The sequence below is a fragment of the Bos taurus genome, chromosome 7, assembly GCF_002263795.3.
Source record: "Bos taurus isolate L1 Dominette 01449 registration number 42190680 breed Hereford chromosome 7, ARS-UCD2.0, whole genome shotgun sequence".
NCBI classification, from domain to species: domain Eukaryota; kingdom Metazoa; phylum Chordata; class Mammalia; order Artiodactyla; family Bovidae; genus Bos; species Bos taurus.
In genome coordinates this window covers 7,597,298-7,611,884 of record NC_037334.1, presented here as the reverse complement: position 1 = coordinate 7,611,884, position 14,587 = coordinate 7,597,298, and the positions used below count along the sequence as shown (strand labels likewise).

The following is a 14,587-nucleotide window of genomic DNA, read 5'->3' as shown; positions in this document are numbered from 1 at the left end:
GCCAGGCTCCTCTGTTCATGGGATTCTCCAGGCAAGAGTACTGGAGTGGGTTGCTATGCCCTTCTCCAGGGGAACTTCCTAACCCAGGGATCGAACCCAGGTCTCCCTCATTGCAGGCAGATTCTTTACCGTCTGAGCTACCCGGGAAACCCTGAGGCTCCGAGGGGGAGGTCATTTCACTCCATCCCAGGGACCCCGCTCACACAGCGGCTTAGCCTGAGCCCCCCTGTCCTCCGTCCACCAGGAACTGCATCGGACAGAGCTTCGCCATGGCTGAGATGCGCGTGGCTGTGGCGCTGACGCTACTGCGTTTCCGCCTGAGCGTGGACCGAACACGCAAGGTGCGGCGGAAGCCCGAGCTCATTCTGCGCACGGAGAACGGCATCTGGCTCAAGGTGGAGCCGCTGCCTCCGCGGGCCTGAAGGTGGCGCGCCCCTGAAGGTCGGCGCTCCTGCGGATCCCGGGGGCCCAAGCCCCGCCCCGAGAGGCCTAGGTTCCGCCCCCGAGGGCCCAGGCCCCGCCCCCAAGAGCCTGAGGGCATAGACCACGCCCCCTGGAAGGCTCAGCTCCTGGAGGACCGGACTCCCCCGTTAAGCAGCCTGATGGTGCAGGTCACAACCACTCAAGGCAAGGCTCCGCATCTGGAGGGTCTGATCCCGCCCCTCGAGGTCGAGAACCCGTCCCCCTAAGTGCCAGTTTCCGCCCTCTTATTTGAGGGACCAGGATTGGCCACGTTCCCTTGGGCTCAGGCCCCTCCCCAGCATCTCTCGGAGGACCAAGGATAGATACCTTAGGCCTCTAGGCTACAAGCCCAGTCTACCTCAGATCGCGGCTGGCTTTTAAATTGAAGACTTGAAAACTGGAGCCTGAGATCAGAACCCTGAACATCACCTTCCTGAAGCCCCCAGCTCACAGGGATGAACTCCCGGGGCTGCATCCCAGGGCCCAGGATGTTTGTTGTTGACTTGTAAGCCCAGACTCTCCCTCTCAAGCCCCTTCCTTCTTCCCTTGCTCATAACCCCTTTGGCGAGTGTCCTGAATTTTGTAGAATATAAGCAAAGCATGCAGACAGCTCCTATCACCCACTCCCTAGCCAGATCAGATCCTCACACCTGGATTCCAGTAAGGAAATGAGGGGTCCTGGACAGCTGGGAAGTTGTGGGCTAGGAGGCTGGGAAGCTGTTTGTCTTCGGACATAAACTTGGGCTTTTTGTGACAGTTTGTGCATTCGTTTATTTCAACATGTGCATGCTAAATCTCTTCACTGGTGTCTGACTCTTTGCAACCCTATGGACTGTAGCCCGCCAGGCTCCTCTGTCCATGGGTTTCTCTGCACAAGAATAACTGGAGTGGATTGCCATGCCCTCCTCTAGGGGATCTTCCCAACCCAGGGTTCAAATCCCTTTTGTCCCCTGCATTGGCAGATGGGTTCTTTACCGTTAGTGCCACCTGGGAAGCCCCTTAATTCAAAATACTGCTTAGTAAGTGTCCAATGGCACTGGGCTGTGAGCACAACAGCAGGTAAATCCCTGCCCTCAGGAGGATGGGGGACATGTCCTGGACAAATAATTCCATGGGTAAATGTATTTACAACCTGTGACAAGTGCTGCAAAAGAGAAGCTTTGGTGCTGGGCAAGCATAGCAGGGGTTGAAGGGTGGCTCAAGGAGAGCTACTCTGATGCTGAACCTGGAGTAGAAGTTGAGGGTTGAGAAGGGAGTGAAGTGCATTCCAGGAAGCAGGAACAGCATCTGCAAGTGTCCTGGGGTGAGAGAGTGTGGTGTGCTCATGGAACTCACAAAGGGACTAGGGTGGCTGGATCTGGGGAGTGGGGCTGGAAGGGAGGAAGGGTGGGAGGAAGGGTGGGTCATGTCACAGTACAGGTTTTATGCAGAGGGTGTGTGTGTGTGTGTGTGTGCTAAGTCGCTTCAGTTGTGTCTGACTCTTTGGAACCCCATGGACTGGAGCTGACCAGACTCCTCTGTCCATGGGATTCTCCAGGCAAGAATACTGGAGCAGGTTGCCATTTTCTATTCCAGGGGATCTTTCTGACCCAGGGATTGAACCCAAGGCTCTTGTGCCTCCTGCACTGGCAGGCAGATTCTTTACTACTGCACCACCTCCTATAGAGGTGGGACGATGACAGTGACTACAATGATCATGTTAATTCATCACATATTTTTTTGAGCATCTGCTGTGAGCCAGGGAGTGTTTGAGTCCTTGCATCGCTGACATTCTGGTGCTGGCAGTAGTGGGGGAAACAGATGACAGATAATAAACAAGCAAATAAATAAGTAAATTCACACAGCCTTGGAGGTCACTGGATGGATTTTGAATTTCATTGTGACAGAAATTGAGAGCCATGGAGGGTTCTGAGCCAAAGAGGGACAAGATTTGTCTTACAGGGACTTCCATGGTGGTCTAGTGGCTAAGACTACTCCATGCTCCTAATGCAGGGACATGGGTTTGATCTCTGGTCAGGGAACTAGATAGCATGTGCCACAACTAAGAGTTCACAGGTTGCAACTGGTGATTCCGCATGCCACAAAACAGAATTTTGGATTCCACGTGCTGCAACTAAGACCTGGAGCAGCCAAATAAATAAACAAATATTAAAAAAATGTTATCTGACAGCTGTGGGTTGCTATGTTGAATAGAGACTGTGGCAAGGATGGGATGAGGGAAATCAGATTGGTTGGGGGTGGGGTGGGGTGGTGAGATGATGGTGGCTCTGCCCAAGCTGGGGGCTGTAGAGGCAACTAGCGGCGGTTGGATTATGATAAGAAATGATTGTTTCATGATTGTTATACTGGCAGGTCTGCAGATAAATGGAATGTGGGGTTTGGGAGAATGGGCCAACACCAGGTTTGGTTCTGTGGTGGTTTAGTCGCTAAGTTGTGTCCAACTCTTTGCGACCCCATGCACTGTAGCCCGCCAGGCTCCTCTGTCCATGGAATTTTTTCAGGCAAGAATACTGGAGTGGGTTGCCATTTCCTTCTCCAGGGGATCTTCCAGACCCAGGAATCAAACCCAGGTCTCCTGCATTGAAGGTGTATTCCTGCATTGCAGGTGGATTCTTTACCAACTGAGCTATGAGGGAAGACCAGGTCTGGGTCTGAGCACCTGGAAAGATGGACATGCTATCAGTTGAGATGGAGAATCCCAAATGGAGTGTTTTTATTTTTTGGGGGGAGGGGGGAAGGGGGAGGTGGTTTGAGATCAGCATGTTTGTTTGGCCCAGGGTAGTTGGAGAAGTCAACCTGGCAGCTGGGTAGATGGGTTCTAAATTTGGCCGAGTCCAGGGCTGGTGAGGTACATCTGGGGAGGCTCAGTGTTTAGAGGTTTAAAAAGCCTCAGGGCTAGGAGGGATCCCTTGGTGTGTGTGTGTGTGCCTGTGTGTGCACGTCTACACACTGGGGAGCTTCTGAGTACACTAAGGAGGGGCTCAAGGACCAAGCCCCTGGTGTCTCCAAATGAATAATGAGGTATAAATCGATTGACTACTTCTTGTGTGCCCTTCCCAGATATTTTCATTTAATTTTCAAGGGTGCTGTTATTATCTCTTTTTGGGCTTTCTAGATGACTCAGTGGTAAAGAATCTGCCTGCCAAGCAGGAGACGCGGGTTGGATCCCTGGGTCGGGAAAGATTCCCCTAGAGGAGGAAACGGCAACCCACTCCAGTATTCTTGCCTGGGAAATTCCATGGACAGAGGAGCCTGGCGGACTATAATCCATGGGGTCACAAAAGAGTCGCAGGCGACTTAGCCGCTGAGCACACACGCACTGTCTCGTTTCACGGAGGTGGAAACTTGAGTTTCCCAGAATGAAACGACTCACCCTGAATCATACAACGATGTCCCTGGGACCTTAGAGGGGGCCCGGAATCGTTTTCTACCCGATGCTTCGGGCTCCTTGTCCTGGCGGTGTCTCTAGCCCCTCTTCGCTCGGAAAGGAGTGGGCTAGGGAATGGGGTGGGGTTGGAGGCATGGAGGAGCGGAGGCAAACCTGGGAAGCCGATCCTGGGGCGCCCTCAGGTGGCGTAAAGTGGGATCATCGCTCGGAATCCCGTGTCAGAGGCTACTGGCGGTCTAAGTGGGGAACTTGCGATTCCGGGCCCTACAGGCACCACTCGGCTTTGATGATGCTCCGTCTTCCACATCCTTGTTCAGGCTGAGGGTCTCTAGGCGCACACCATTCCCTAAATATCGCAACGGCATCTTTCGCCCCACCCTTTCCCTTGCAACCTTGTCCTCCACCGGCAAAAATAACTTGTCCCTGGGAGGCAAGAGATGTGGGTTCAAACCCCGGCTCTGCCCGCTCCTAGCGGTGGGCTTGGGCGCATGACTGCCCCTCTCTGCTGCTCCGTTCTCCCTTATCGTGTGGATTTTACAGGATCACCATCCTTGTAATTAATGCAGATTGACTTTCCGCTAAGGGCTGTGGGTGGTGAATGAAGGAGACAAGGAGGAGGGGAAAGAGACAAGGTCCCCGAGACGCAGGTGCACCCGTGTGTGTGATTCTTAAGGCCTGGTGCTGTCATTTATTGCTTTTAAATCTTCCCTCTCCTGAGTGTGTCGGAGGCTCCATCTGCTGGACGGTTCGGGAACAACAGGCTCTAAAGCGTCTGGTCTCCACTAGTTTAATGTGTGAGCGTGAGTGCGCGCGAGGTCGTGTGACTTGGTATGTTAGGGTGCATTTGAGTGAATATGCGAGCATCCCTGTGACTGTGTGCAAGTATGTGAGTGTGTGTAAGTGTGTTTAAGAGTCAAAATGTGTGCACAGAGTGTGACTGTGTGCTGTGTGAGATGGTGGGTTCATGCATCTGTGTGTGCATGTGTGTGGGTGAGTGTGTTGGGAAGAGTGAAGAGGAGAATTGCACTCACTGAATGGCTGCAACTGTTCACATCAGGCTAGGCTTATCGCAGGAGCTGCTGTTCAAACTTCCCTCAGGCAGGACATTCTGGAGATATAATGCCTTTGGAAGCAGCTCTAAGTAAGGACTGGAGAGGGGGACGGGTACATGTTCTCTGCTGTCTCCCAGAGGGACTGAGCCCCAGGTACTCGTAGTGTAAATTTCCTTGATAAAGCATCCTTTACCTGCTGCCTTCTCTTTTCTGTCTCACTTTCCCATTGTCTTACTGGCATTTTCTACAATCACCTCCCAAAGAAACAACTTACAGTTGAATTTTTGTCTCAAGGTCACTTCCAAATAAGATATTTTCACTTGAATCTTTACATCAGTGTTAAATTCTGGAGAACCCAAACTAAGACACACATATGGGTTTACTTCTCTAATTCCCATGTAAGTGTTAGTTGCTCAGTTGTGTCTGACTCTTTGAGACCCCATGGACTGTAGCCCACCGGGCTCCTCTGTCCTTGGGATTCTCCAGGCAAGGATACTGGAGTGGGTTGCCATTCCCTTCAACAGGGGATCTTCCTGATCCAGGAATGGAACCCGGATCTCCCTCACTGCAGGTGGAGTCTTTACCATCTGTAGACCTAATCTTATGCCTCTTCTTACCAAGAAGGAAGTGAGGCTCAGAGAAGGCAAGTCACTTGTTCAAGGTCACACAGCTGGAGATCAGGCAAAGGTGGGCATTGACCATGGGCTGTCTGACCCCAGGCCCAGGGCTTTCTCCCCTCTGGGAGTCTCCTCCTTGCTAAGGTCTCAGGGAATAAATGGGGGTGAGGGGTGTAAACAGCTGGTGGCTCACTGATGTGTGTACCGGATGGACCCAAAGCTCTTGCCTTGTGCTCATGTCCTCATTCTGTCATAAAATAAGAGGAATAATGGCAAACACCATGCTTGGTGCTGACTGTGTGTCAAGGAACATTGTTGTAAGCACTTTATTATTTATCTCCTCTCTCCTTCTCTCTCTCTTCCCCTTCCTTTCTCTCCATGTATTACATGGGAAACATTTTCACTCTGTTCCTGCTCCCCAACCACTAGCCCTGCAGTGTGGTGTGATTTTTTTTTCGTTTTACAAAACTGCATATAAGAACATTTTCAATGTACACATAACTATTTTTTGAGGACTCTAAACATGTTGGGAAATATATCTGTTTGTTAATTTTTATTGTATAATAAACCTCCAGGAAGTTTAGTAATTTAAAATGATAAACTTTAGCTCCCTGGCAAACTTAAAAAAACATCTTCTCAGCAACACCTTGGGAGAAGGCAATGGCACCCCACTCCAGTACTGTTGCCCAGAAAATCCCATGGACGGAGGAGCCTGGTAGGCTGCAGTCCATGGGGTCAAGAAGAGTCAGACACTACTGAATGACTTCACTTTCACTTTCCACTTTCATGCATTGGAGAAGGGAATGGCTACCCATTCCAGTGTTCTTGCCTGGAGAATCCCATGGACTGAGAAGCCTGGTAGGCTGCAGTCCATGGGGTCGCCCAGAGTCGGACACGACTGAAGTGACTTGGCAGCAGCAGCAGCAACACCTTGATAATAAGTGTTTAATAACTGGGTCCTATACTTTGGCCGGAGAAGGCAATGGTACCCCACTCCAGTACTCTTGCCTGGAATATCCCATGGACGGAGGAGCCTGGTAGGCTGCTGTCCATGTGGTTGCTAAGAGTCCGACACGACTGAGCGACTTCACTTTCACTTTTCACTTTTATGCACTGGAGAAGGAAATGGCAACCCACTCCAGTGTTCTTGCCTGGAGAATCCCAGGGACAGGGGAGCCTGGTGGGCTGCTGTCTATGGGGTCGCACAGAGTCGGACACGACTGAAACGACTTAGCAGCAGCAGCAGCAGCATACTTTGGCCACCTGATGCAAAGAGCTGACTTGTTGGAAAAGACCCTACTGCTGGGAAAGACTGATGGCAGGAGGAGATGAGGGTGGCAGAGGATGAGATGGTTGGATGGCATCACCGACTGAATGGACTTGAATCTGAGCAAGCCCTGGGAGATGCTGAGGGACAGGGAATTACCGTGCTGTAGTCCGAAGGGTCACAAAGAGTCAGAAACAACTTAGTGACTGAATAACGACAACTGGCCTAGTCTAGCTGACGCACAAAATAAAATCATCATAATCTCTTAAGGGGAAGGATGGCAAAGAGTTTACGGCTAACTTTAATTTACTACTAGGGGAGTTAGAAGGGGACAAATGATCTCTTTTTTAGTATTACACTTCCCAAGGGGCATTTCTCCAAGCTTCCCTTCTGTGGCTTGGGGTGGTCCTTGGTCGTCATGCTAGTTTTTGTGAGCAATCATTACCCAGTAAGCAGACAGGGCAGATGATGGTGATGAAGAAGGAGGAGGAGGAAGGGGAGGAGGAAGGATGTGGGGAGGAAGGAGACTATTCATGACTATATTGACAAAAATAATACTCCCTAGGGGTTTTTCCTCACTGTGTGTGTTCTCTGTAGTTTTCCAAAGTTTTCCTCCAGCCTTTCTGGCTCCCAAGCCAGTTTATTTGATCTTCTGCCACCTGGGCCAGAAAGCTGGCAGCTCTGCCATCTGGTTCTCCCTACAGTGTGGCCTCAGGGACCTGTTGGTTTTCGGTCTCAAACCTGCTTCAGGGCTGGGAGTGTTGAGTCAGCTTGCATCAGCTCCACTGTGGGTCTCCAGCATGGCTGGTTCTGGATGCTGCCACCAGCCTTGATTATCTTAGCCCATTTGAAGACAGAAGCAAGAATGAACATGTGTGTCCCACCCTGTGCCAGATCTTTATAGTCCTGGTATGGCTTCAGGGGGTGGTTCTTATTCATGGCCCACTTTCCATGTCATTCAGCTTTCTGCTCGAAAGCCACCTCAGGGAGGCCCTCCCTGACTGCCCCGTCCAGAGCAGTGCTCTTGGTCACATTCTAGTGCATCTCACTCTGTTAATTTCCCTAATTCCTGCCACCATCCGACTTGGTCTTATTTCCTGTGGACTTCCTCCACTAGATGTGAGCTCAATGATCCAGAGAACTTGTTCATCCCGTGTGCTGGGTCCCAGCCCTGTGCCTGCTATAGAGTGGATGGGCAAGTATAGCTTGTTGTTGAGGAATGAGCCACCTGGGGGATATAAATCCTGTCTTCATCTGCAGAGGAGGACATGAAGGTTAGAGAGGGCAGTTGACTTGCCCAAGGTCACGTAGCCAGCGAGTAGCAGAGCTGAGACTTGAACTCCGTCAGTGCTTCTGAGTCCAGAACTTGTGCCTTCCTAATAGCTGACGGAGAAGAGGTGAAATGCCAGCCAGCAGGCAGCCGGCAGGCTTGTTCTAGAGAGACTCCAGGCTGGTTCTTGAGAGGTGTGTCTTTATTATGACAACAAATAAAAACTCCTCATCTGTTTTGTGTGACCAGCTATGTGCCGTTCATTGTGCTAAATCCTTATTTCTTTTTAAAATTGTGTTTTGTTGATAAACGTTCTAGCAGCTCAATGTGGGCGAAAAATGCATGCGGGACTCCAGTTTACTTCCCTCAGTTCCACGGTGTTGTGTGGATTCTTCTGGATTTTTTCAATGCCTATACAAACACGTGCACACATCCACGTACATTCACAGGCTTTGTTTATAATCTCACCTTTGTGCTGTGCTCAGTCGCTCAGTTGTGTCTGACTCTTAGCAGCCCCGTGGACCATAGTCTGCCAGGCTCCTCTGTCCACCAAATTCTCCAGGTGAGAATCCCAGAGTGGGTAGCTATTTTCTTCTCCAGGAGATCTTCCCGACCAAGGGACTGAACACATGTCTCCTGCGTTTCCTGCATTGGCAGGTGGATTCTTAATCACTGTGCCACCTGCAAACTGTTTTGAAACATACTTTTTCCTGCTCTTTCTGCCTGTGTCTAATGGGATGCTTGCAACTCTCTGTGAGGTTCTATCAACATATTTAACAGATGTGAAAAGTGAGGTTCAGAGGGGTGATGGACTGTGCCAGTGACTGGTGATTCCAAGCAACCACCATAGCTGGTCTGGCACAGGCTTCCCACTGCCTGGCTCTGGGTAGGAGTGGAAGGACCCCTGGCAAAGGGACAGAGGGAGAGTGGCTCCTTTCGTCAACACTGGCTGGGGACATTCCGTAAGCCAGGCTTGTGTGATTTGGCAGCTGAGATGTTCTTTGATGAGAAACCACTGGAGACGCTCCAGTCTCCTCAGGCACAGAACAGAAGGTCCCCATCTGAGGCTTCCTGTCCTCCTGTGCTGGGTCCCTTTATTCTCCTACCATCTGATCCAGGAAGCCGGGTGGTGGATCCTGCCCCTCCTGTAGCCCCTAGGCCAGCTGGACTTTGAGTTCTTGGCCACACAGTGAAGCAGTCTTTAATCCTGGCTTCTGGAGAGAATGCTGGACCAAAATTTTCACCTTAGCTGGTTCCCCCAAGGACTTGGCAACTGCCATCACAGTGTGGGTGCTGAAAGGACAAGGACAGGCTTGCTTGTGCCTACTCTGTGATTGTGGGGCCCTTCTAACTATGCAGTCCATTCCCCCTCTTCATTTGGGTCCCGCTCAAAGGTCACCTTCTCCTGGAAGCCCTCATGTCCCTATCACTGTCTGGTAATTCTTGATCATTTATCTGATCATCGCCCTTCTCCCCATTAGAGGAGTCCTTTGACAGAAGAGACAATGTCTCCTGTGCTTATAGCTACGTCCTACCCTCTAGAATTGTTTCTAGAACATAGTAGACACTCAGTAAATACACAGCCACCCAGGCCTGGCAAGGACAGATTTTTCTCCTGATTTTACACATTAAAAAAAGTGAGAGACAAACCGGGTACAGTTCCCTGACATATATTGCAGAGCCTGACTCAGGTCTCTTAAAACAGTGACTCTCAAACTTTAACAAGCACAAGAATCCCTGGAATCTGTTTAAAACATAAATTCTGATTAGGTAAGTACAATCCGACAGTAATGATCTGTCACTGTGTAATGAACACCCCCAAAATCTTTTTTCTAATTATTTTAAATTAATAACTTTTAAATGTTGTTTTGGGGTGTAGCTGATTAACAATGTTGTGATAGTTTCAGACAGACAGCTAAGGGATTCAGTCAGGCATCTACATGTATCCATTCTCCCCCAAACTCCCCTCCCATCCAGGCTTCCACATAACACTGAGCAGTTGCCTGTAGGTCGATTTGGTTATCTGTGGCTCAGCTGGTAAAGAATCCAGCTATCTTGTGACTCAGCTGGTAAAGAATCCACTTGCAATGCGAGACCTGGGTTCGATCCCTGGGTTGGGAAGATCCCCTGGAGAAGGGAAAGGCTACCCACTCCAGCATTCTGGCTTGGAGAATTCCATGGACTGTATAGTTCATGGGGTCATAAAGAGTCGGACACCACTGAGTGGCTTTCACTTTCACTTCACTTTTAAATATAGCAGTGTGTACGTGTCCACCCCAAACTCCCTTACTATCCCTCCCCCTCATCCTCACTGATCCCTCCCGGCCAGCAACCATAAATTTATTCTCTAAGTCTGTGAGTCTCTTTCAGCTTTGTAAGTAGGTTCATTTGTATCATCTCTTTTTAGATTCCACATGTAAGGGATGTCATACATTTGTCCTTCTCTGTCTGATTTACTTCACTCGATATGACAGTCTCTAGGTCCATCCATGTTGCTGAAAATGGCATTATGTCGTTCTTTTAAATCAGCCCCCAAACCTTTGTGGCTTAAAACAATGGCTACTTTATTTTCTCTTATGCTTCTGCAAGGCAACTGGGAACCCTGTGATGTCACCCAAGGCTGTGATCATCTGGAGGCTCAGCTGGCTGGACCATACAGATGGCGCCCTCTTGTGGCCCGCAGGTGACACTGACTGTCGGCTGGGAGATAATCCAAGGCTGCTGATCAGAGCTTCTCCACCGGGCTTGGGCTTCTCCATCGTATGGTGACTGAGTTCCAAGGGATTGTGTTTCTAGAACAGCACGTAGGGCTTCCCTGGTGGCTCAGTGGTAAAGAATCTGCCTGCCAATGTAGTAGACACAGGTTTGATCCCTGGTCTGGGAAGATCCCACATGCTGCAGAGCATAAGCCCCCGCATCACAACTACTGAGCCTTTGCTCTAGAGCCTGGGAGCCACAAGAGAAAAGCCCATGCAGCAGTGAAGACCAAGCACAGCCCAAAATAATAAATAAATAAAATTATATACATAAAAAAACTTGTAAATTAAACTGCCAAACCAGTCTAAGGCCCATCACTGGCATGGTGCTACCTGACCACACAATGTTAGTTAAACAGTGTCAGGCCTGATTCAAGGAGAAGACAAAATAATTCCTCCTCTCACTGGGGACAATGGCAGAAATTTTGCAGCCATCACCATTACCTTGGTGTGTTAGAGTCCAGAGTTCTGCATTTCCTCGATGTTGCTGCTATTGCCGGTGCTGCTGGTCTGAGGACCCCATTTTGGGTGGCCAGGTTTTACAGCTTGTCGTTATAAAGGTCCCTTTCTTCCCTCAACAGTTAATGAGTTCTGAATATATGCCAAGATTCGCTTTCACTAGTCCTGTCTTGTTGAATTACTTCCCTGTGTGGCTGGAGAGAGTTATTGCACCTCTCTGGACCCCTGTTTCCTCTTCTTTCTTCCTGCTTCTCCCACCCCTCTCTGGCTAGCCCTGCTGCTTCTCACCTGCTCCCTCCCTGCTCCTGGCTCTTTTCTGGATGGAACTGTCAGTGGCTGGATCCACCCCAGCAGAGAAGAAGAGTCTAGGACGGTGCACCCAAACTTGCTGGGGGCTCCAGGCTTCCCAGGTGGCTCAGTGGTAAAGAATCTGCCTGCTAAGGTAGGAGATGCATGTTCGATCCCTGCATTGGGAAGATCCCCTGGAGGACGGCATGGCAACCCATTCCAGTATCCTTGCCTGGAGAATCCCATGGACAGAAGGGCCTGGCTGGCTACATAGTCCATGGGGTCGCAAAGAGTTGACTTAGTGACTAAACAACAACAAGGACCAGGCACCTGAAGCCTGATGAAGCCTCCTGAAGCCACCCGAAGCCGGATCAGGTAGACCCGGAAGAAGTAGCGGGTAGCAGAGGTGGGGGAAGAAATCTGGGCATCTCTCCAGCTTTATGAGATGCAGGAAGAATGTCTGAGCTTCTTTCATTCAGCAGCTGCATCCTTCAAACCCACCCTCATCTTTTAGCCTGACCATGAGGAGAGCTCATGGGGGGCTGAGACCACTTTACAGGGAAATTTGGGAATGGGATCTGGAAAATTTGTGTCCCCTTTAACACTTACATCCCATGTTCCAGAAGGGAAGGCTGAGCCCAGAGAAAGTGAAAGTGTTAGTCACTCAGTTGTGTCTGACTCTGTAACCCCAGGACTGTAGCTGGCCAAGCTCCTCTGTCCATGGGATTCTCCAGGCAAGAATACTGGAGTGGGTTGCCATGTCCACCTCCAGGGGATCTTCCTGACCTAGGCATCGAACCTGGGTCTCCTGCATTGCAGGCAGATTCTTTACCGTCTGAGCCACCAGAGAAGCCCAGAGAAAGTGGGCACAAACCACAGTGAGAGTGAGGCTCCCCACTCGGGATATCCCTGCTCTGCCCTCCCCTGTGTGAACCCTGCTCTCTACGAGTGCCTCGCAAGCCTTGCACCTCATGCTTCCAGATGCTCTCTTCGACTGAGTCATTTTTCCTCTGAATCTAACGTGGGTAATTCCAAGTCAGGCTGGATTCTTTGTTCCTGCTTGCTACAGTCATGGCTCAACACACACCCTGGGCTGTTGGGAGGAAGGACTTGAACTCCTGCCAGGCTGTGTGCCCTAAAGGGCAGAGGCTTCAGATCTCTGAGCTTCCTGATTGTGTGCTGAAAAATGATCCACGATGCCTTCCGGGCACACGCATGGAGAGGAGCTGCAGAGATGTTTTGGGACAAGGCTGGGCCAGGCCCTGCTCACCTGGCACCTGAACGTTCATGCTTTGAGTGCCACACCCTAGCCTTGGAAGGGCAAGGGGGTTGTAAACTGGGGGTTGTAAACTTGGGGTGCAGAGTCACCTTTGTTCACACCCCAACAAACCCATGTGGGAGGTGCTGAGTCCTGAGAGTTCAGGGTTTGTGCCATGTGACCCTGAGCTGGTCTCTCTGGCCAGATACCTCCGGTTTGAAGTCTTGGGCTGGATGCCAGGTTGGGGAGGAGGCACGCAGGGACTGGTTGTCAGGCAAGCCCAGTCTCCCTGCCATTCAGAGGTTGGGCCAGAGGGAAAGAGACCTCCCAGAAGGAGGACAGAGGAAGTTGTGTGGGACAAGCTGCTCCTGACCGAAGGTGCTGGGCTGGTGTTGCTGGGGCCGAGGGTTCTGGTCTGGGGCAGGAAGTGGGTGCTGCTCTAGACAGGGTAGCTCCAGAGAGAGAGACGCACACCCCCGCCTTCCCCTCCCCGGGGATGGTGGTTTCCTTGCAACTGGAGCTCCTGGCAACCTTCCACTAACTCGTTTCTTCATCTGTCTTTTTCTTTCTCTCTTCTCTCTCTTCCTTTCATTTCCCTTCCCTTTCTCTTTCTTTATTTTTCTGTCTCTCTTTCTCTCTCCCTCTTCCTCTGAATTTCTGTTTCTCCCTCTCCTTTCCCAGTCCCTGTCTGTCTCTGAGCCCTTATTGCCCATCCCTGCCCCTCACTCCCTTGCTCCTCTCCCTCTATCCATCTCTGCTTCACAGTCACCATTACTGTCTCTTCCTTTATCCTCAGGACTCACCCTCCACCCCATCTGACCACAGGATGCTGGAGCTGAGCCTGTCCTGGCTGGGACTCGGGCCGGTGGCAGCCTCCCCGTGGCTGCTGCTGCTGCTGGTCGGGGCCTCCTGGATCCTGGCCCGCATCCTGGCCTGGATCTACGCCTTCTATGACAACTGCTGTCGCCTCCGATGTTTCCCGCAGCCCCCCAAACGGAGCTGGTTTTGGGGTCACCTCGGCCTGGTGAGTGGGGGCAGCAGGATAGGTCTGGGGGATCAGGGCGGATAGACTTCCTGAGGGTCAGGAATGGGGCTCAGAGAGCTGGGAGTCTGGGATTAGGCTGGGGTCTGTGGTAGCAAGGGAAACCTCTTGCCTCACCTCCCACCCACTGGGTCCAGTCCTCTCTTCTCTGTCCATCCTATGCTCCAATGCCTTCCTTCTTCTTCTTTTTTAAATTTACTTATTTCACTCACCAGATCTTAGTTGCGGCACGCAGGATCTTCAACCTTTGCTGTATGTGGGAGCTTTAATTGCAGAATGCAGGATCTAGTTCCCTGACCAAGGATCGACCCTGGGCCTTCTGCATGGGGAGCATGGAGTCTTAGCTCCTGGGCCACCAGGGAAGTCCCCCCTGTGCTTTTCTTGTTCCCCAATGCTGTCCTCACCCCAAGCCTGTTTTGGGTCATGTTCCTGCTTGTCTTCCCCACATTTGTGCACATTTGAGGGGCTCTCAGGGTGGGCCACAGAGAGCTGGGTCCCGTGGTGTCCCCACAGACTGTACAGCTGGTCTTGAGGCCTCCTCAGAGCCACTGTCCAGGATCTGTTCCAGTTGGGCCTTGGGCCAGCATCTGCTCCTCTGTGGGCTTCTGGTTCCCAATAGGAATTAACTATGAGCCCCACCCCATCTTCCCCCCATGGGGTCAGAGGAATGTGTGGACAGTCTCTCCTCCCTTTCCTCAGGCACCTTCATTTACCTATCTTGCCTTCCA

At 51.1% G+C, this 14,587-nt stretch overlaps 2 protein-coding genes across 5 annotated transcripts in view; both read left to right on the top strand.

The window, feature by feature from the left end:
• The window catches only part of CYP4F22 (cytochrome P450 family 4 subfamily F member 22), a 35,678-nt gene extending 34,460 nt beyond the window's left edge, over positions 1-1,218 (top strand). For all 3 annotated transcript variants that reach the window (XM_002688557.5, XM_059888515.1, XM_024994824.2), the window contains one exon: positions 245-1,218. In XM_002688557.5, the coding sequence (XP_002688603.1) occupies positions 245-422 (178 nt within the window). In that variant the 3' untranslated portion in view covers positions 423-1,218. The remainder of the gene's footprint in view (positions 1-244) is intronic.
• An 11,923-nt stretch (positions 1,219-13,141) lies between these two features.
• Positions 13,142-14,587, top strand: part of LOC534967 (leukotriene-B(4) omega-hydroxylase 2-like) — a 31,263-nt gene continuing 29,817 nt past the window's right edge. Inside the window, exons 1-2 of one of the 2 annotated variants that reach the window (NM_001046391.1) lie at positions 13,142-13,195; positions 13,614-13,841. In NM_001046391.1, the coding sequence (NP_001039856.1) occupies positions 13,644-13,841 (198 nt within the window). In that variant the 5' untranslated portion in view covers positions 13,142-13,195; positions 13,614-13,643. Of the gene's footprint in view, positions 13,196-13,216; positions 13,266-13,613; positions 13,842-14,587 lie in introns of those variants that run through there. The other variant, XM_024994399.2, reaches the window with a different exon arrangement.